Source organism: Podarcis erhardii (genome assembly GCF_964252035.2).
Source record: "Podarcis erhardii genome assembly, chromosome: 14".
Classification (NCBI taxonomy): Eukaryota; Metazoa; Chordata; class Lepidosauria; order Squamata; family Lacertidae; genus Podarcis; species Podarcis erhardii.
In genome coordinates, this window is record NC_138503.1 from 15,316,125 (window position 1) to 15,339,375 (window position 23,251).

General features: G+C 38.3%; 1 protein-coding gene across 2 annotated transcripts in view; it reads left to right on the plus strand.

Moving 5' to 3' along the window:
* The window catches only part of TRPM7 (transient receptor potential cation channel subfamily M member 7), a 77,628-nt gene that overhangs the window by 16,278 nt on the left and 38,099 nt on the right, over positions 1 to 23,251 (plus strand). For both annotated transcript variants that reach the window (XM_081838623.1, XM_081838624.1), the window contains exons 2-9: positions 12,849 to 12,928; positions 14,256 to 14,294; positions 15,225 to 15,423; positions 16,225 to 16,438; positions 17,249 to 17,373; positions 19,078 to 19,249; positions 21,997 to 22,171; positions 22,424 to 22,547. In XM_081838623.1, coding sequence (XP_081694749.1) covers positions 12,849 to 12,928; positions 14,256 to 14,294; positions 15,225 to 15,423; positions 16,225 to 16,438; positions 17,249 to 17,373; positions 19,078 to 19,249; positions 21,997 to 22,171; positions 22,424 to 22,547 — 1,128 coding nt within the window. The remainder of the gene's footprint in view (positions 1 to 12,848; positions 12,929 to 14,255; positions 14,295 to 15,224; positions 15,424 to 16,224; positions 16,439 to 17,248; positions 17,374 to 19,077; positions 19,250 to 21,996; positions 22,172 to 22,423; positions 22,548 to 23,251) is intronic.

Sequence of the window (23,251 nt, forward strand, 5' to 3'; positions counted from 1 at the left end):
AGCAAAGTTCTTAACCTGAAGCACTATTTCTGGGTTAGCGGAGTCTGTAACCTGAAGTGTATGTAACCTGAAGCGTATGTAACCCGAGGTACCACTGTATTACTAAACTCCTGTCCTAACATGGAAAATTTCATATTTGAGTATTGTAGCCTTTGCTGTTGCTTCATTGTATGCAGCACTCTTCCCTCTCATTTCTAAAAAGCATCTGCTGGGATTGATTTTTCATTTCACATCAGTTCTGGAATTTCCCAATTTTCTTTTCCTAGTGAATCTTTCTAGTGAGCTCGCAATTTGCATTTCCTCAAATGCAAACTAATGACATCTCAGTTGAAATCATTGGGGTTTTTGAAGAGCCCTGCTAGATCAGGCTGACGGTCTACTATCCTGGTTTACACAGTGGTGTGGGAAGCCCGGGTGGAACCCATGACAGACCCTCAACATTCCAAATATTCCCACCAGCGCCTAAAGTTAAAGGTCTGTTGTCTGTTGTCTCTATTGTCCTATGCTAATCTCATCATATTGCTGCTCAAAAGTTTATTCTTGCCTAGTTACTTCACCCCTTTTAGCTTTAATCACCTGTGTTTACCCCACTTTTTTTTGTAATGACATCTTCCAAAGTTTGGGGGGGGGTGTGGAATCTAAATAGCAGTCCATAAAGTCTTCACGTATCCTCTTGGAAAGTCAGCTGTGCTTTTCTACTTCAAGAAACTGACACATGATGATTGTCCAGTAGGTGGCTGAATTCATGTTTAGTTCACATTTTGTACTATTCCAACCAAGAGAGTACTTTTCTTATCTAACATGTTTATATTGGGAAATGTGCAGTTTTGTAGTAATTGACTTCAAAGTAAACATGCTTCATATTGTACTACTAGACCGTAATCCTAAGTATGTTTATCTGGGAGTAAGTCCTGTTGAATTGCATGAAACTTTCTTCTGAGTAAATATGCAAAGAATAAGGCTGAAAATTATATAATATGCACACTGTATATTATACAATACTATATGATATATATGTGATATATATATACATGATATATATGTGGGTGGGTGGGTGTGACCACAGAGAGACAATAATTACAAATGTGTGCTAATGTGAAAACAGCTTTTAAAAACACTCTGGAGGACTTTCAAAACAGCCAATGCAGTTAGTCAAGCTATTTTAGTCTGGCTGGTAATTTACTAGGAAAAATATCACATACTTTTCACCTACCTTGTAGCCTAAGGGTAGAGTTTCATGGTATTTTATCATCCTCATTGCCTGTTTTTATTCTGGCACTGTGCAGCTAACAATAAAAACAAAGCCAGAATAAAAATATCATATACATTTTGTATTGGTTGTGGCAGCAGAACAGGATATCTCTCTCTCTCTCTCTCTCTCTATCTATCTATCTATCTATCTATGAATATATACGTGAATTACACTCAATTTGAGAAAGTCATTGTCAGGTCTTAGTAATACAGGTCAGATCTGCCTCCTCATCCACAATCAAGTCATGGATGAGCGAGGTCTTACTCCGAGCAAACTGGGCATTCAGCAGCAGCAGCATCCACAAACAGGGGAGCTGGCTGATAGGCCAACCTCAGTTCCCCAGGTTGGAGGGGGGGTTGACACACAGCACAGTCACCAACTGCCTGTGACATGTGCCCCTTACTTGGCCTGCTCCACCTCACACCTCCCCCTACCCTGAACCACTGTGTTTGCCCACCTCCCAACCGCTCTCCCCAGTTCTCCTCTTCCCAGGCATGTCCCACAAAAACTGAATTTAAAAACATACACATTCATTTGCACCAACTGTTTCGTTCTGTCTCTAATGTAGACACACACAGTCTCTCACTGTAACCGCTCGCTCATTGCTATCAGGCTTGGAAAAGCCCATATGCAGCTTTTCCAAAGCTAATTACAGCTCAGGGGCAAGGGACAAGGATGAGAGACTTTAGGCTTGAATGGGAGACCCCATGGGCCATATCAGGCCCATAGGCTGTCAGTTCCCTATCCATGATATTTTCTAAATGAGGCATTGCCAGGAATAAAAAACCTCAGGGCACAGGCCCATCACCCAAATTTGCGTCTATTTGAATATGCTAATTTGTGGGCCTGGATTCAAATTTAGGCAAACTTTCAGAGGGAGAAAACAGAGTTTTTCTGAGAGTTTTGAGGTATGGTACCAGCAGGATTTTCTGGACTCGGTGTGCTGTATGTGGATTGTAGCCCCCCCATCTGTTCGCAAGAAGTGATGCTTAAGTACATATTAAAAGTAACTCTAACTATTTCTGACATAGTCCTTTCTCAACCAAGCTATCCATTGTGTGTACTTCAAGTCCTCTGTTATCCACACTTGATATGCAGCAACTACAGATCAACAAAACTGGAAAGCAGGAAAATGCCCTATGTGCAGAGTTGATAATTCAAGCAAGTTAGACAAGTTACACATGCATATTATATAACTGAGCAATCAAGCATGCAAAAAGCTTCCCAGAAAAATCCTACCATTTCGGAGATGGGAACATAACACTTAAGCCTGAGAGATGAGTAATGTAAAAATTAAAAAATCCACACCTCACTTTTTGAATTCCATATGGTGGTGACAAACATCAGGGGAATGCTATTATCTTTATATCACACATGTAAATTTCCCATATAGGGCAGCTGGATGCTCTTTTATCTGGCCCATTACTCAAATGAGTTCAGGGTAGTGTTCATGTCCCCCTCCCCCGTGCTCATTTTGACAACTTTGTTAAAACCCAAGGGGTGAAACTACCTGACCCATGATAGCTCACTAAGTTTCATGGTCCCACAGTAAGCTTCCCCATCATCACTGTGCTGCCCTCCCCATCTCTACAGTCACTCAACTTCCTCACCCCCCCATGGCTTAACAAGTATGGGCTGAGAGGGCCCCCCCACTTCACATACAGAGCAGATGGTGCTGCTGGGAAAATTAAGATGTTTCTTAATAAAGGGCAGGAGATCTGGGCTCTTGGGGCTCAAGCCTTTTGGGCTCCCCACTAGCAATGGGTTGCATCCAGCTAAGTACTATAGAGAGTAAGCTTATTGGAATAAACCGAAGTTAGTCATGTTCATCAATTTTAGTGGATCTTCTCTGAGTAGGACTAATGTTGTGTTGAAAAGTGCATTTTACAAATGTGATACTAGATTGTGATGGCAAATTCAATATATATTCCAAAACGTTTTTTAAAAAAGCATTTTCACAACTTTTTTTTATGTGTCTAGATTTCACCTTAGCCACTCTCCTGTTTGTTGTATGTAAGAGCTTAGCAGACAACAGTTGAAGCTGTCTGGAGATGGGAAAGAAATGTAGTGACCCTTGCTTTCAAATTTGACACCTGCCAAGATATATGGTGTGGTATGGTAGGGTATGGTAATCTGGGAAATGTGCAGAAATATTTGAAGTTTCTTTTGCTGTCCATTTAGCTGGATGATAAGTCTGTCTTGGTACAGGTGATATAGAATGATAGTTAAAAAGGTATTTGTCCAAACAGAGTTACTTCAGCTGCCTTGTGTCTTCAGCAAATGAACATATAGCTTTGTGTGAAGCTGATTTGTTTCAGATAAACAAGAGTTCAATAAAATGAATATCCTACTTTAAAAATGCATGCTTTTCGTTGGTTGCATATTCATTTTAATTCCTGTGTCAGACAAAATGATTCAGAGGTGAGTAGGAAGCAAAGGTATGACTCAGGCTTTTAAAGCTGGTCATGGCTCATTCAGTGAATCAGGAAGATTTTAAAACCCCTTTAGGCCTTTGAAAGAGGATTTGTATTCTTTGAGATGGGAATTCACTACTTGGCATAGGAATTTTTACAGTTGCCATAGCAGTGAGCAAGAGTAAGCAGGAGTAGTAGTATTTCTAAAACTGACACTAATGAGGATTATTTTACTTGAGAGTAAATTACAGCTGGTCAAGTCTCGAATTAAATAAACAGTGAAGGATTAATGTCGATGACCTTTTTATGCTAAAGAAGTAAAGATAGCCATGCTGGCCCATATGAAAAGTTCCAAAATTTATAGTAGGACAATGTTGAGATTCAGTTTAATGTTGTCATTGTTGTGCAGGATATTTTTGCTGCACAGGCAGTTAGTACAATCTGAACAGCACTAAACAGTATGTTCTGCTGCCCAAAGCTGCCCAATGGATTTGACTGCTTCTTTGTGTTAAAAATGTGGTTCCCATCAAAGGAATGCCTATTGTACTAGAGGTCTACCACAATTGGATCGCACCCATTACTTTTGTTAGGCCAACCAAAATGTCTCAGAAGTTTTTGCTGTAATGTTAATCAAAATAGTTCTTGAATGGTAAGAGTTTTCAGGTTTCCAGCAGTTTGCAAAGTTGATTTTTGGCTCTTGGGTTTTGGGAAGTTAGAGTTTTTAATTGCTATATCTCAGATACTATTGTTTAAATGTGTAGACGTTTCCTTTTTTCCATTTTTAATTTGTACACCGCCTTTCTATATTACAATACACAAGGTGCTTTACAAGTTGAAGAAAGAACAAAAGATATAGCCAAGATCACACACCTTAGAACCATGGGATCCAATACAAAAAAGTTGTAATAAAAACATAACTTTAAAATAAACAACTTATATCAAATATAATATATCCATTAGAATATAATAGTACACAATAAAATTAGACCCAAATATAGCTCAAATTATTAAACAGAAATGGACTCTTAACAAACAAATAATTACTAAACTATTATCAATAAAAATAACATCAGGTCACAATGCATAAAATTCCACAGTGCATACAAAAACATGTAAAAGGTTCAAATTGAGAAACAAAGACACACAACTTATAAAATTGTTAAATAAATAAATCTGTGAACTCTTTCTCTCTTCCCAGCTACTTCTGCTGTTCTTAAAGTCATGGTCTGGGAGAGGCCGTGGTTCAGGTGGACTTGATTGAGGGTGTGGGAGGTGAGGCGCTTTTGCCCTTCACTGCTCTTCATAATACAGTGGTGCCCCGCAAGACGAATGCCTCGCAAGACGAAAAACTCGCTAGATGAAAGAGTTTTCCGTTTTTGAGGTGCTTCGCAAGACGAATTTCCCTATGGGCTTGCTTCGCAAGACGAAAACGTCTTGCGAGTTCTTGCAAGTTTTTCCCCTCCCCCCCTTTTTCTAAGCCGCTAATAGCCGCTAAGCCGCTAATAGCGCTAATCCGCTAAGCCGCTAATAGCTGTGTTTCGCAAGACGAAAAAACCGCAAGACGAAGAGACTCGCGGAACGAATTAATTTCGTCTTGCGAGGCACCACTGTACATAAGGTCTGTGGTAGAAAGTAAGCAAGACCCATATTTTATTTACCAGACTGATTGAATGAAGGGGTGCTGATTCACTAGCGGCCAAAAAGATTGTGAAAATCTTTAGGAAAAGTTGTATTTCTGAGGTTTGATGGCTCATAACATCAGCCTTTTTAAGAATAAGACCATAAAAAACAATATAATTACTTATCATTAGAAAGACAATGTGATGCAGAATAATGCAACAAAGTGTTGAATTATCTTTATTCTATCAAATGTTACAGCCAAATAAAATGAATTCTACACAGAAAACCAAGATAACTTTTCACCATTTCTGTTAGTACTTGGTGTGGAGCTAGTTCATGTTTTATTTCATGGAAATAATAAAAATAAAATTAAATTTAAAAAATCAGAAAAATGTGATAAGGCATCAGATGCAAGCAGGGTTAATAAAGATATGGGACTCTTTAGGAATTAAGAATACTATACTAATATAGTATACTATATATTAATCGGCAGTTTGTTTATAAATGAAAGGATGCATTATAAAGCCTAATACATAAATTATTTTGTGCAGCTGGTAGAAAAAAGAAGCGCAAGTTAACAGTGGAGACATTGTGTCTAGTAATTCAATTAGTATTTATTCTCATGTGTCTGACAGCAATTCAAGTAACTAAAGAAGCATAGTTATTAACTCTGATTTTTTTATTCAGTGAAAACAAGTACAGTATAGTAGCCCTAGGAATGTCCTTGAGCCTGACATATTTAAGCTCAAAGTCCAACTTTGTTATGGACTCATAGTAATATGTTTTGCTTATATGTTGTGTCATATTTTTCTCATCCTCCATTTTCCATTCATAAAATGAAAAGAATATAAAGTCCTGCACAGAGGAGTTGTGGTTAAGAGGATTCTTTCCCTCTTCCCCCATTGTTGGTTCTTTATGGTAGGGTAAGGGAGAACATACATCAGGCATAGGCAAACTCGGCCCTCCAGATGTTTCGGGACTACAACTCCCATCATCCCTAGCTAACAGGACCAGTGGTCAGGGGTGATGGGAATTGTAGTCTCAAAACATCTGGAGGGCCGAGTTTGCCCATGCCTGACAAACATACTAATAAAATAGGACTTCCCTTGTTTGAACAGTGAGGGAGGAGTGCACCCATTTCCAATCTGGCCAGACATAGATGTGAGGGGTGAGAAGAATCACTCAAACAGGTCCTTGTGTGTAAATAAAAAGCTTACTGTCAGGATGGAATACTTAATTGATACTGTATCAGTTTTGGATTATTAACTCATTGTGTACTTTTAGCTAGCTGTTTATGGGTAATGGTTCTGGGGTAAACTTGCCAGACCTGCTGTTTCAGCTAACCACAGGAAATAATGGGACAGGCCAATGAAAATTTTCAAGGGGGGGTATAGTTATAAAAATAAGCTGACTTCTTATTGTCAATTTTGTGAAAACAAGTTTAACTGACATTCCCCCTGCCTCTTATTGTGCTTCGCAACGTCTCAGATCTTACTGTTTGGAGAAGAGCTTTAAATATAGCATGCTGCATGAGCTGGCTAGCTAGTCCTTTTTTGTCCTGTTTAAGACTTAGTAATTATAGAAATAGGTAACTCTAAAATTGCAATGAGCAAGGGAGTGAGACGTCTGTTGGGGTTTGTTGAAGTCTAAATGTTTAAACAATTCTAGGAAAAAATATAACGTACCTTTATCCTTCCATCATTTTTTGTATTACAAAATGAAGTAAAGCTGTTTTAAAAACAGGACCAATCTTCAATACTCCTTCTAAAGGTGTCCATTTTAGTTTTTAAATAAAACTGGGATTTTCTTAGGAAACATACTCCTCAAAACGTAAGTTATTCATGGGAAGCTTGTACATGCAGCCTTTCATAAGATAACCTCTCAGATAAGATCTCCTGTATTAAGGGGTATCTTAGATTTTATATTAGAGAGTTCTTTTGCAGTTGAATTTGAACTATGAAGCAGCATTCATTCATTCATTCATTCATTCCTTTTGCCATTGCAGAATAGGAGTTTAGAGGTAGTGATTTGAATTCAGAAATGGAGGTGCATAAATGAAGGAAATATCCACTTGCACCAAGACTGGTATCTCAAAAGTTTGCCAATTCCTAATCCTTGCTGTAGCAGCCACCACCACATGTTATGCTGTTCTATATGGTCCCAGCCCCAAACCTCTCTATGTTGCTTTTTGGGGAGGATGCACAATGAGGTAGAAAAACTCCATTCTGTGAGCAGAACTCTTCTCATGACCATTGGGACCCAAGCCAATAAGGCATAAGCTTAGTTCACATATAATTCTAAGCCAAACCTTAGCTTTATGGTTAGCTAGGCTTAATGTGGACTGGAGTTCCCTATTAACCACAAAGCTTGTTCCAGAACTCTGGATAAAAGCAGTTCATGTGCCCTGATATAACCAACTCAGTTGCTACAGTAGTTTTTACACTGATATATGATACATACATTCTATTTTCAGAAGAATAGCTTTCTGGAGAAAGGTGCACTTTGAATCAGGAGCACAACACACCGGGAGAAATATGCCTGATAAACATAATGCATTCTTGAGGCATCCTCATAGGTGTTTTAGGTGTGCCTTTTTATATATTATTCAGATCTAGTTGAGAACAAAAGTAACTTGCAATCAGTGTTGTAAATTTATGTATGGACAGGAAAGAAAGAAAGAAAGAAAGAAAGAAAGGCAGCTGGCGGACTAATTTGTATGTGTGAACTTGGTGTGCTATAATGTCTACCCCAGGTGCACAATTTCTAAAATGAGATTCATTGGCTGGAAGTGATGATAGGAAGATAAGGAGAGCTATGCTTGGAATTTTGGCCTTCCAGCTATTGCTCTTGTACTGTGAGGTGTTACAGTCAACTAGGCATGGGTCACAGCTTAGTCCCATGATCACCATGTGCTTGGTTAATAAAAGTATTTCTTTCAAGTGAGCAATTTATTATAAATAGTGGAAATTTGTGGATTTATAGTAAATGCTTAGTAACAGTCTGTTGTAGAGATCTGTGTATCACGATAACTTTTGTAGTTTGTTTTAAAACACTGCAGGCAGAGCTGTTACATATTGTCATGCCATAGTAAGCTTTAAATTAAGAAAATTAACAAAAGATTGTGCCACACTTGCGTTGCAGTGTTTTGTATTTTAAATTTCTGTTTTAGATGTACTTACTGGTTGGGTTTGGGATATATGTTTTTTCCCTATAGTACACATAGGAAACAAAGTTAAAACATAATTTTTATGTGTATATCATAGTTATGTGTGTGCATTCCCCCTAATAAATGAGTAAATAGCTTTAATATACTGGGAATATTTTCTAGCATGTTTAGGATCTGTACATTCACATCTTACTTTTTAAGGTGCAGGTTGGTGTGGCACTGGAGTAATTTACTGTTGTGTGTCTGAAATACAGTATATGATTGAGACTCAGCTGCAAAGTGCCTGCTCAGTCTGTGCAAGCCCAATTTTAATCCCACAATGCACCCCTAAACCCTTTCCCATCTGGGTTTCTGAACAACGACCTCTGAGGTCACAATCCTGTTAATTGGCACCAGAAACCAGGGGTGTGTGAGGAGAAATTGGAAGGAGCTGTTGCATTCAGAGGAACTGGTGAATACAGATGTTGTACTACAGTGCCTTGTAGATTCTGGATTGCAGGGTCAAGGAAACCTAAATTCACATAAACATGACATTCCCTCAGTGAACTCACAGTCTCCTCCCCATTGGGAGGAGAAGAATTGGGAAGCTTGAGGCCTGATCCTGTCTTGTCATGTGTAGAGGTTTGGGTGGGGCTCTGTGTGGATGGAAATTAGTGCCTCACCCCTGCTTTGAATCCGTGGTGAGAAAAGGAAGTCCAGATAGTGTTTTGTTTCTTTTGTAATACTTTGGGCCCTTTGGGCAATCACAGCTTCTCTTCATGGGTTCATGGGAGTAATAAGTTCTCTTTTGCGCTTGATTAAGGGTAGTATGGGGATCAGTAATGCTGGCCACAGTCTTCAGTGGCACTTACCAAGGAAGTACATCAAAGATTTACTTACCCAGTGGGATTTATTTCTGCATAAACATAATAGGATTTCACTGACTGCAGGAGGAGAGAGAAACTACTTTGCCCAGTGATGCCCTTTTGGTTCTTTCTCTTAAGCATAATCTGGCTGCTGGAAACCTCTTGCAGTTACTTCTGCTTCTGTTACTGAATTGCCCACTGTTTCGCTACATGTGGTACCTCGGGTTACATATGCTTCAGGTTACATACGCTTCAGGTTTCATACTCCGCTAGCCCAGAAATAGTACCTCCGGTTAAGAACTTTGCTTCAGGATGAGAACAGAAATCGTGCTCCGGCGGCACGACAGCAGCAGCAGGAGGCCCCATTAGCTAAAGTGGTGCTTCAGGTTAAGAACAGTTTCAGATTAAGAACAGACCTCTGGAACGAATTAAGTACTTAACCCGAGGTACCACTGTAGTCATTGCTGCTCTTCTAACACACAAAAGCATTGTGCCATCACACAACAGTGCTTAATATGTGCCACTCAAATTAGGTGGACTTTGTTACAGAAAGTGGAAAGGGCAGTAGACTTATGGGAATAGCTTCACCTAAATGCTTCTGGATCAAACATCTACTCAGATTGCACGATTGAAGTATTGTCCTACAGCATGGGTGGGCTCTAGCTGGCTAGCCAGCCATGACAAATCTTCAGTTGCTGTTCTTGGCAGCCACTTTACAGACTCATTAAGTGTCTACCATGATTCATGAATAGTGAATATTTTGGAATGGTTGTACAGTTGTACCTCGGGTTAAGTACTTAATTCATTCCGGAGGTCCATACTTAACCTGAAACTGTTCTTAACCTGAAGCACCACTTTAGCTCATGGGACCTCCTGCTGCTGCCATGCCGACGGAGCACGATTTCTGTTCTCATCCTGAAGCAAAGTTCTTAACCTGAAGCACTATTTCTGGGTTAGCAGAGTCTGTAACCTGAAGCGTATGTAACCTGAAGCGTATGTAACCCGCGGTACCACTGTATATTAAATATTCAAACATGGATCACCAGAACATAATACTTTGGTTAAATATGGCAGAATGTGCATATTAATTTTGATGGATTCTGAAGAATCCCATTTTCTCTTACAGAAGGCTTTTAAATTTTTAAAAGTTTTGGAGGAGAATAGAGTACTTGCTTAGAGGGAAAACACCTGAAAACATTCACTTTATTCAAATGTGATAATAGGATGGTACCTGTAATGCTATGTTGAATTATTTTAAGGGCTGATCTCATCCGGCACTTTAGCAGCATATAACCTGTCATCTGCAAAACCTTAAATTAAAGTGAACTGAGCGGTATAAGATTGCTTCTCAAAGGAGACTGCTAGTAGTTGTTCACCATGAATTTCTGCAAAGAAAAAATAAGATGGACCTTGTATCTTGAGCAGGTACTTTTTTAAAAAATCGCTAACTGGTTTTTAAAATTTTAACATTTAAGCTTAATACAGTTTAAACAAATAAGGTGCCTTTACAATAATAAGGGATGCAGTTTTACAGTTTTATAGACCTTTGTTAGCTTAGTTTGAAATATCAGAAATTATGCTCAGTATTTAAATCTACTATTCTAAATCATTTTCTTGAGGAAAATTAACTACTGTAATTGTTTTAAGGACTAAATTGCTGATCTACCAAATGTTCTCTACTATTGTATTACATTACCTCTTACTTTAAATGAATTGAAGGCACTGAAGTCCATTTAATGCTTATACTTTTGTTTGCCACCTTCAAAAGCTTGAAGTCAGCAGGCATGTATCTATAAAGATAGTTTGAAAAGTCTTTCTTACCATTAACACTATGGTATATACTTATTACTTGTCTTGTATTACCTAATTAACAATACCTTGCTTTGAAAGTTTGGCAGAAGAGAAAGGAACCTATCCAAAGCATAGATCAAAATGAAAAGCATAGATATGAAGAATAAGGTTCTTGAACAAAACTGCAGTGTTACTGGCTTGAAACCAGTTGTAGCATTACTTGGGTCCAAAAACATCTCATGGAAGACTTGTTTTACATCTTGTGTTGGAGTATTGAGGGGCATGAAACTAAATCCACAGATTTTCTTTTACATGTGCAAGAGCTTATAGAAGCAGAATAATGAGAACTGTTCTAGAGCTTGCTTATTATAATATTGGACAAACTCTTAGAATTCATTTGGTCGTACAGCTGTTCATTATACACTCCACAGCGCAAGACTTTCAGGGCAGCTTTTATCTACCCAGAGGTAAAGTTGATAAATTCAATGATGCAGATTATTATTATTTTTCATTTTAAATTGCAGTTCTAAACTTTGAGTAAGCTCAGGAGATTTTATAAGTGGGTTGGCAACCACATGTTTCTCTGTTCAAGGATTGGTGGCAACTCTAAAATAGATATTTATGGACCTTATTCTTTGATAGATATTCCAAAAACTATTTTTTCGCAGGGTCATAGCACTAAATAGTATGTGTTTGTTGTCCTTTTGTTTATTCCAACACATAAACAGCTTAATCAAAACTATTTGTTTATACATTTTATGGGGGTGTTGTCTAGAGTTAATGCTGTAATCCTGTACTCACTCACATAGGATATTGAAAGAGATTAATGGAACATGCATTTCATAGAGGATTTGAAAGCAAATAAGTTCTTTCTTTCTTTAGACAAATGTATAAATGTGGAATAATTTTGAAGTGTTGCCCTTAGCAACTTTAGTACTAGGTTCTTCACAGTATACCAGTGGGATGTGTACTGCCCTTTTATGTTTGTTGTCCTAATATTCATATTATGTATTATCACTGAAAAGATTTTGTCTGAAAATTCAAAATGAATAATATTTTCAAGAATACTTACTAAATATTTATTGGAAAGCTGTGCAATTACACCTTTTCTTTCTGAAGTAAAGCTTAGCCATTTATGTATATTATAAATCCTTTGCTTGCGGGCAGTGTCCCAAACAATTCAGTAGACTTCTTCCAAAATAAAGAAATCATGCCAGCTTCCTCATGAAAGCACTCACACCTGGAGGTTCAATTACTTTATCACTAGGCTGGGAGAATCTTTGATAAACTCATATCTCAGTTCTTTGCCTCTCCTCTACAATGAGATTGTCCTTTTATCGTATTTTTCACGGAGGAGTCCCTTATATCTCACAGCTGTAGTTGTAAAGTTGGTGAGTTCTGTAATCAAAGTAAGCAGAGCTCTTCTCTCACACTTCTTATGAATAAACCCGGCTTCAAAACCTTATAGCAATATAACTCTATAAGAGAGCAATGAATTAATTAACATTTTGACTGTACAGGTATTGCCATAACAAACATGAAAAGGTGGTTTGATGAAGCTTTTATTTCTCTTAATCGCAAAGACAGGCCTGTATAATGGATAGAATCTATGTATGTTTGAAAACATACATGGGGGGGGGTCAGGGAGGCGTTGTTTACTGTTAAACATGGGTGGTAGATCCCATGAGAAATAGCTCTCTGCAGACTGTATAATATCTGACAATGTTTTTGCATGATCCTGAAAATACCTTGTTTTACAGTCCCAGAAATCTTGGATAGAAAATACTTTCAACAAACGGGAATGTGTCTACATTATACCAAGTTCAAAGGATCCTCACAGGTAAACTAAAAACGATGGAAGCGGAAGGTTTAACTTTCAAGTATAAATTATGTGCTGGGACCATAAGGATCGTGCTCAGAAAATGAATGTTCTACTCTCTTCTCTCCAGTGCAGCCCCCTGCACCTGCCTCAAGCTTCCCCTGAGGAATTGGGGAAAACTTGAGCAGAGGAATCTGCAGGTGATTTTTGGGAGGTGCAGTGGACTGCAGTGGAAAGAGGACTGGAGGAGTTGACCTTCAGTTTGTTCTGAATTCAGTACAAATTCTGAGTAAAAGTAAAATTTAGCTTTTAAAGTTTTGTTATAATTGAACAGGAGATAACTAACATTTGTTTTTGTTTGTGAAATATGTTGGAATATATGGCATGACTATGCTCAGTTGTCTGCTGCCTTACATATATTTTACTGCTGCGGCTGATCTCTGTGTTAAGCAGACCTGGGGTTAAACATAAATTTTTCAAAAATGCATTTCGACACAGTGCAATTTGATGTATCTTCTGAAAGTGCCATTGATATTTTTAACACTGAGCGCTGGATTGCAGCTTCAAACAACTGGAATCTAGTTATTCTTTTCCCAGGGTTTATAATTATCTCTGGGCATTCTTAGTGGCAGCAGTCCCTTCCAAGGGAAATCAGGCTGTCCCTCTCTTTACCTGCATTTTGGAAATGCATAAATACTTTTTTTCAAAACAAAACAAAACAGGCTTTTGGCTAATAGTTTTATGAAGATTTTATGCTGTTGTTCTCAACTCTTTTCTGCAATAAGTTATTGTGCTGCTTTAAATTGTGGTTTATTCACTTATATTATTGTGAGCTGCCCTGAGCTCCCTTTGGGGAAGAAGGGCAGGTTATAAATTAAAAATAATGAATAATTATAACTTAAAAAAAGTATTAAACATATTTTAGAAATTATTTTTAATTTTTTCATAGCTGTCAAAAGATCTCCAAGTATTGAGGGATTTGTCCCAACAGCGAATTTCTGTAGACAGTAAAATCTTGCACTTTTATCATATGTGCATCATATCTGTATTCTGTTCTGTGTAACATTACAATGATATATCTTGCGTACAACTATGAGCAGTCATTTTTCTATTATTCTCTAGACCACTTTCGTGCAAACAAAATCGCCCTCATAAACAGTTACAGTGCTTTCTTCTTAAGAGGCATATCCCAGAATACATGACAGGACAGTAAATAATTTGTGGTGTGAATTACAGAAAGTAATAACAAATATATTAAGAATAATCTCGGTCATATTTAGTCATAAATTGGATTTAATAAAAAGTACAGGAAAAATTCTAACTTACTTTATTGTATTCTTAATCATAGATGCCTTCCAGGATGTCAGATTTGTCAGCAACTTGTCAGGTATGATTATGTAAGATGAAGCAATTATGTATCTCTTTTGAAAATACTGTTTTAATTATTTGACATAAGTAAAACACCAGAAAGCTGATGGTTCTGTAATTTGTTTAGAAATGACTGGAAGCAAAAGACAAGTAAAAATGTAAAGAAGATTTAATTAAAACATGGAAGGATGTGGGTAGAAAAGGGAAACTGGATATAAGTAGACCTTTCACCAGTGCTGGTAGTGAAAGGTATGTTGACCCTTAGCCATGGCTTTCTAGTTCCTGGGTGTTTTATATTTTCTACATTACTATTATAAGTCATCCTATATACCTTTGCTCTGACTTTTCTTATGTGTACTGCTTATCAGATAATGTCAAAGCCTTCTAGCAACTAAGAAACACACACAGAAATATGACCAAACTTTAAGTTTCCCCTGTTCTGCCCCTCTCCCCTTGAAACAGAAGATTAATGTATAAGAATTGCCACAAGCCTATGTGCAAAGTCAGTGGGTGCCAGTAATCAGAGTCTTCTTTTGAATACCATATTTTGATAAAATTGTCCACATCAAATGTGCTGTTCAAGGCATGCACACTTTTTGTCAGTTTTTCAGATAAGACATTTGTCCATACGTTCTGTTGCTGTTTCATTGTGTGAAAATGTGTGAAAAATGATGAGTTCCTTGTAAAGTAAATTGAGTTGATCTTCTATTTTTCTATGCTCTGGCAATATTTAAAGGATTTAAAGACAACTGGTTCAGAAATTTTGCCAGAATCGTGCAAATCAGCCTGGATAATTACTTTAAAAAAACACCACAAAGTGCACAAAACTATTAATAGGTATTTTCATCCTAAATTGATGCATATCCAGTACTGTGAGAATAGACAAAAGCTTATGCAATTACCTCTTGTGTGTTTCCCCAATTCCGCAAATTGTGATGATTATCTGCAGGTGCTGTTGTGGTCGCTTGGTCCGCCAACATGCTTGCTTTACTGCCAGCCTTGCCATGAAATATTCAGATGTGAAACTGGGTGAAAATTTTAATCAGGAGGTAGAAGAGTGGTCTGTAGAAAAACATACTGAGCAAAGTTCCACAGATGCTTATGGTATCATAAACTTTCAAGGAGGCTCTCATTCGTATCGAGCTAAGGTCAGTATCAAACGTTCCATATATTGCTTAATGGTAGAGTGGAATAATATTGAAATGAATTTACAAGTGACTATGAAAACATATATTTAAACATGAAGGTAGTAGCATGTAAAGAGATGAGTGAAGTCAAGGTTCCAAATGACTTATTTGCACTTTACATTTTAAATTCATGTTTATGTCCCCCACCCCAAATTGAAGTAATTAGTACATTCTATTATTGTTATTGTTATTATTAATATTATTATTACAATTTTCACACCACCTTTCATCCAAACACAAAAATACATAACATAATTTTTAAATTAATAAGTTACAGAAAACAAGTTACAGATAGATTATTGAGGTTGCAAAGTTGTTATATCAGTCACATCTTTTAAAACACAATAAAAAGAGAACATTTGAGCTACCTGTGCTATACTGCTTGATTATTTTTTATGGTAAGATCAAACCAATTAACACACAAATAACTTAATGTAAATTGGAGTTAAATAATATTGACTAAGACACAAAATATTAACAAAGTGTCTATGTTACAGTGTTCACTATGGAATCACCCTTTTGACAAAATGTTCAATGCTTTTGCAGTGTTTACAAATAAAATAAATCGTGTAGTGATTAGGTTTTTAAATATCATTATTGTGACATATTCAGAATCCTCTGGCAGTTCTCTAATTCCTATTAGAAATTTTCATGCATTTGGAATGACCTGTGAAATGCCTATTTACCCTTGCATAAGTATGGTTATAATTTCCTGATTGCATTATTTAAAAAGTTTAACCCTTCCCAACTCTTTTTTGTTAGTATGTGCGGTTGTCATATGACACCAGACCTGAAGCCATCCTACAGCTTATGCTTAAAGAATGGCAGATGGAACTGCCCAAGCTTGTTGTTTCTGTTCATGGAGGGATGCAAAAATTTGAGCTTCATCCACGCATCAAACAATTGCTTGGTAAAGGCCTTATTAAAGCTGCAGTGACAACAGGAGCCTGGATTATAACTGGAGGAGTGAATACAGGTGAAGTCTTGACTCTAAATATACTTTCCACTTCACATGCACTTGAGACACCTGGATATCATCTCCATATGACTATTTTGATGTCAAATTGGCATCAGTATGATTGCAGTCTGCATGGCCATGGGGACAGCAGGTTTGGAATCATCAGGTGTCATGTTGGAAATGACATACATCCACATTGCCAGAAACTACCCCATATTTTCTGCCAACTAAAGTAGAGCTGCTTATGCTACAGATTCACAGAGAATAAAGCTACTGAAGGTGGTACCCATAATTGGCTTGGAAACTTGTGCTCCAGCTCAAAAATGTAGGAGTTGAAAATGATGATCTGATTGATAATTGAATTTTGGATAAGCAAGCTATGATGTGACACATTGGAACTGTTTCATAAGAAATGCCTTGTTTCAATCCTGCAAGCTTTTGAACTCGGGCATTGTTGAGGGTGTAAAATGCTTACTTTAAGAGTGTGGGTTATAGAAGCACTTGCACACATTGACATCACAGATACACATTATAGGCTCAGTTTCTTTTGGCTGATTCTTTTGGCTAATTCATGTCATTAGGATTTGTTTGTAATTAGGAAGGCTCAAAACTTAACCTTAATGTTTACACATTTTTACAAGTCTTTCTATAATACAGTAAACATCAGTCTTAAATGTATTTCAGTGCTAGTTGCCTTCTAAGTTGAGCAAAGTGGTTTTTGCTTTTTTGCTAAAGCATGATGTGAACTGAGCCATTGGGTTCAGTAGATATTTGCTACCGGTAGAACATACATTTAGTAACACTACAATATTCTTTGATCCTGAACAGGAGTTGCAAAGCATGTTGGTGATGCCCTCAAGGAACATGCCTCTCGATCATCTCGAAAGATTTGCACTATTGGAATAGCTCCATGGGGAGTAATTGAAAACAGAAATGACCTCGTTGGGAGAGATGTAAGTTTGCCCATTTATTATTGTTGTGCTTTCAACTGTTTATGAAAAGAAGAAAATTCGTAAGTACAGTGGTGCCTCGCAAGACGAAAATAATTCGTTCCGCGAGTCTCTTCGTCTTGCGGTTTTTTCGTCTTGCGAAGCACCCCTATTAGCGGCTTAGCAGATTAGCGCTGTTAGTGGCTTAGCGGCTTAGAAAAGGGGGGGAGAAAAAAAACTCGCAAGACTCGCAAGACGAAATTCGTCTTGCGAAGCGCCTCAAAAAACGGAAAACCCTTTCGTCTAGCGGGTTTTTCGTCTTGCGAGGCATTCATCTTGTGGGGCACCACTGTACATTAAGGCTTTGATCAGAGTTATTCAATTCATGAAGTAAGGTTGTGATGCAAATAGGAAACTCTTTTTGTGAAATGGATGTCACATCGCCATCCCAGAACCATGTACACACAGGTCCCGCTTTGTGAACACATTATGTGAAAACTCAACTACCTAAACATGAGGAAATTGTGCCCAAACCTAGCTATATAACTGTACAAACGTATACAAACAGTTGGGTGTGTTCTGAAATAATCTCAGTGAAATTAAAATAACAGCTTTAAAGAAACTCATTTAGTCCTCTTGTGAACACATTATGTGAAAACTCAACTACCTAAACATGAGGAAATTGTGCCCAAACCTAGCTATATAACTGTACAAACGTATACAAACAGTTGGGTGTGTTCTGAAATAATCTCAGTGAAATTAAAATAACAGCTTTAAAGAAACTCATTTAGTCCTCTTGTTTGTTTTTTGCTGGTTGAGGACAGCCATTTAGTGTGCCATGTTCCCTGGCTCTTTTCCTTCCTACCCTAGTGTAGTTCTTACTGTGCTGCTGCTTCATGAGCAGCTTATATGCAGACAAGTTAAGGGGAGGATCTGGTCCTACACACTGTGAGGCAAAAAGAAAGAGGAAGGAAGGAAGGAAGGAAGGAAGGAAGGAAGGAAGGAAGGAGAAGGGGAGGGCTGGGGGGCGGGGTGGGGAAGATGCTGGGCTGAGGAAAGGAGCCAGAATGACTATACAACCAGCAAAAAAACAAGAAAATGACTAAATGACTTTCTTTAAAGCTGTTACTGTATTTTATTTTTGCTGAGATCATTAAGGAAAGTAATTCTCTCAGAGGTGAGGGGGCGGTTATGAGCCATGGATTTTTTTGTCATTTCTTCTTGGTCAGGAAAACACTGGGGTTTTTCTTTTAGGAACAATTGAAATCAGTGGTTTGCTATGTGAATGCTCACCTAATGAACCAATTCTGGAGAGCAGATTGTGTTTGCAAAATGGGACCTGCGTACATAGGCATGCCAGAATCAATCCAATCTACTTAAAAACAACCCTGTCTGGAAACTTTGAAAACCTCAGTCTTCCAATGAGATATATTAGAGTAAAAACCATCCTAGCAATGATCTTTGGTTGCTTTTTTTCTTGCCGTGCGCTTACCTCATTGTGATTTTAAAGAATAAAGAATCCCAATTATGAATAAGATTAATGTGTTGATACTTCCTGGTATTACAACTTGTTTCATATGGGAATGAAGCAGAAATCTGCAGCTGATGGATAAACAGATCGTTGGCAATTGGCAAATGAAAAGGGAATTTTGAAGCCTGCCACATTTTGGAGGGAGGGAATCAGGTTTATATCCATGCGAAGGTCTTTTTGTTTTGTTTTATGTTTAGGTTGTTGCTCCATATCAAACCCTGCTGAATCCTTTGAGCAAACTTAACGTCTTGAATAATCTTCATTCCCATTTCATACTGGTGGATGATGGAACAGTTGGAAAATATGGAGCAGAAGTGAAACTACGAAGAGAACTGGAAAAAACAATTAACCTGCAAAGGATCCATGCACGTATGTGTGGACCATGATTAACTAATTATGTGGTGTTGGCCCTTTTTGTTCTATATGCAGTGTGGGGGTTGGAACTTAAGCTGGTAAAAAGTTGCCTTGACTTGCGTTATTTAGGAAGGGAGCTGGGATTGCAGGTTTCACAGCTTCCCCATATAGAAAATTAACTGCCGCTAGAAAAATAGCAAGTCAGGGAGTGCTGATTTTCTCGTTACCGGGGCTTGGATTATTAAGGATAATTGGAAGAGGCACTCTCCACCCTGCCACTAGAAGTAGTACCTTCCAGGAAAAGCTTTACTACTTCATTTGATTCTCCTGGATGCCTTTTTTATTATTGCCACTATCATGGTAGTTTAATGAAATCTAGAGTAATCCCAATATAACCAATGCTTGAAAAGCAGTTAAAAACAGTAGAATAGTGTAAGCATATAGTAGTAAGAAAATAATTTCAACCAATGTAGACTTGGGTAAATAAAAATATATACTTGCCTAGTGCCGAAAAAGGCATAATAGCACCAGATGGGACTCCTGAGAAGAATTCAGGAATTGGAGGTAGACATTGAAGGGGAGTAGGTGATATTTTAGAAATCTGAGTCTTAAGATAAGATATGTTCCCTCTGGCTTGTTCTGGTCAATGGTCTATCAGTGGTATTTTTGGCCAGTTTTTTCTTCTTCCAGAAATTCTCAGAGGCAGGCCCCTGAAGAATATGTTGCAGTAGTCTTAAGTTGCATATGACTTGGAAATATATAATTGCTTAGGCCTAGGGGTAGGGAAATATGTGACCTTCCAGATCCCATCAGCCCCAGCCAGCAAGGCCAATGGTCAAGACTGATGGCAGTTTAGTCCAGCAGCATCTGGAGAGCCGCAGGTTCTCAATCTGTGGCCCAGGCTGTCTTTGCCCAAGAGGAGTCACAGCTGGTTGACCAGCCTTAACTATTGAAAGAGGCTTCATGCCACAGATGCCATCAACATCAAGATTCGGGGCCAGATGTAACAACACCTGCAGGCTGTGAGTCTGATCCTTTAGGATGCAGTCTTGTCAGGAATACCCGCCCCCATCCAATGCATCACACACCAATATCTCTGCTTAAACTGTATTTCATTCCTTTTGAGATTGAATCCTCTAATCGGTTTCAGACATAATAAAGGTGCACAGCAAATAATAAGTGTGAATGAGTCTTACTTGCACTCTATAACAACAGAAATTCTTCTCTCTCTGGGGGCAAAAGTTATTGTGAGCATGAAACGCTTAGATCTGTGTGTGAATAACATAAGGAAACCCTGACCTTTTTGTACTAATCTGTGTTGCGTCAGTCACAGCTTAGCTGTTAAGCATCATTTGTACAAGCTGGCATCTGGGGAATATAGTACATCTACTCCCAAAATGTTTTTAAAACAAGTGATCCTGTTTTGACTAGGAGTTGGTAAAGAGAAGCTTTATAGTGCTTCCGTATTCTGTATTTGTTGTAACTATGGGCTACATTTTTACTGTGTACAGTTATTATGTGTTTACAGCTTCTCTTCCATTTGTGTTTATGCTGACACAGTTGGCTGCAGTTTAATTAGGCCTTTGAAATGTGTAAACCACACTTTAGCCCTTGTGTATGATTAACAGTATTAAAATGTGTGCTACTCAGCCTCTTAACTTGTTTGTGCAATAGAAGGAATAAGGTGAGTCTAATATTATGTTAGAGGGACGTGGGTGGCGCTGTGGGTTAAACCACAGAGCCTAGGACTTGCCGATCAGAAGGTTGGCAGTTCGAATCCCCGCAACGGGGTGAGCTCCCGTTGCTCAGTCCCTGCTCCTGCCAACCTAGCAGTTCGAAAGCACGTCAAAGTGCAAGTAGATAAATAGGTACCACTCTGGCGGGAAGGTAAACGGCGTTTCCGTGCGCTGCTCTAGTTTGCCGGAAGCGGCTTAGTCATGCTGGCCACATGACCCTGAAGCTGTACACCGGCTCCCTCGGCCAATAAAGCGAGATGAGTGCCGCAACCCCAGAGTTGGTCACAACTGGACCTAATGGTCAGGGGTCCCTTTACCTTTTTAATATTATGAGCAGTATTTATGCTTACCGCTGCCGAGGAAGATTAGTTTTTGGTGAAGATTTGTATGCATAGTTAAAATGTATTGCCCTTGAACTGCAGAGAATGACTTTTTTGTATATTTTGTATTCACATTTTTAGTTCCCCAAAAGACCTTTCCAATTCCTTTACTTTGGTAGGGCTGTCAGACCTGAAGCATTTAGTTCCTGCAGTGTGACTGTGTGTGCCTTCAAACCATCACCCTAGGCAGATGCTGAACAAATGTTTGATAAAGTGTGGTCAAATGTTTGATGAGTTCTTGGACTCATGGAGAGTTGCTGAATAAGATTTTCACGTGAACAGAGTGAGGAGCTTCAGTGCTTTGTATAGTCCATATCCCCTTCCCATGACTTAGACGAGTAGAAAAACTGTGCAAAACAGTCAAAACCATGAAATAAATTGTATAAAATAACAAATCCTGCAATTCTGCTTAATTTATACAGGCTGCATAATTGAGCTTTTCGTTGCAGGGCTTAGCTTAGCATTTTTAAAGAATAACACTTTTGTTCTAGATATACAAAGCCCTGTGAGTAGCTCCAGTTCTTTATAAACATTCTTTGAGTATAAGTCATTTTTTCTGAGTTGAGTTTTAATGAACTGTGCTGTGCTTATTCTGAAAAAGACATAATGAAAAAAGAACTGCATTTTTTTTACCTCTTTTGTCTAGGAATTGGCCAGGGTGTCCCTGTGGTTGCACTCATATTTGAAGGTGGCCCCAATGTTATCCTCACAGTTTTGGAATACCTTCAGGAAAACCCACCTGTGCCAGTGGTGGTTTGTGAGGGAACTGGCAGAGCTGCAGACATCCTAGCTTATGTATATAAACAAACAGAAGAGGGAGGGTAAGTATAGGAAGCTGCCTTCTGCTGAGTCAGAACATTGGTCCATGTAGCCCAGTATTGTCTTCTCAAAATAGCATCTGTCCAAGGTTGTTTTCCCTGCCCCCCTCTTGCTACTTGAGATCTTTTCAACTGGAGTTGCTGGGGATTAAACCTGAAACCTTGCCCTCTAACTCCTGAGTTACACCCCCTCCCCTTGATGGGAAGAATATTTCACATGGTTGCCTGTTTCAGTTGATTCTTGTTTCGTCTCAGGAATATCCCTGATGGAGCAGAACCTGAAGTCATTTCAACCATCAAAAAGACATTTAATTTTGGTCAGAGTGAGGCAGTTCATTTGTTCCAGACCTTGCTGGAGTGCATGAAAAAAAGAGAACTTGTGAGTAAATCTCTGCATACTATACCATGACGATAGGGTTGTGTAGTAACACTCTTTAGTATTGGACTTTTCTGAATAAATGTTTGATTAATCACACCAGCTATGAAAAATTAAAATAGACCAGCCTTCCCCATTCCTCCACACCTTCCTCCAGAGTCTGCCATCCTAGGGCCAAGCTCCAAGGTTCCAAAGCAGCAATGACAATAACTTAGTTGGATGCAACCCCACATGTTGATGCCATGTCTGAGCTGAGCCTCGTTTCTTTCTAAAAAATATGTTTACGCTTTCCTTTTTTCCATTGGGTTGATATTTATTTTTTTCTTTCAGTCAAGATCCAAAGATCTGTGTTGTACCTGCAGATCTTGAATAAGTGTATTATCAAAACCAATGAAGGTTTTCAAAAACCAAACATAATGCCAATCCATTTTGTGATGATAGCATATTGTGAACCCTGGAGTAGGTTTCGGCTTTCAGACTCCCTATTTGTCTTATGTGTTACAATTCCCTCTCTTCTTGGTTTATGAAAAGCTGTCATTTGCTGATACATCTGAATTAGCAAATTAAAATTTGTGCTTGCTGTGCAATTGCTATTTGATTCTGTGATGCTGATTTCTAACACTGGCTTGCAAGGCAAACACAAACCATGTCCTGTGATTCATTTGAAACAGCAAAGTATCGTGTTTTCTTGTTTCAAACAAAGAAAG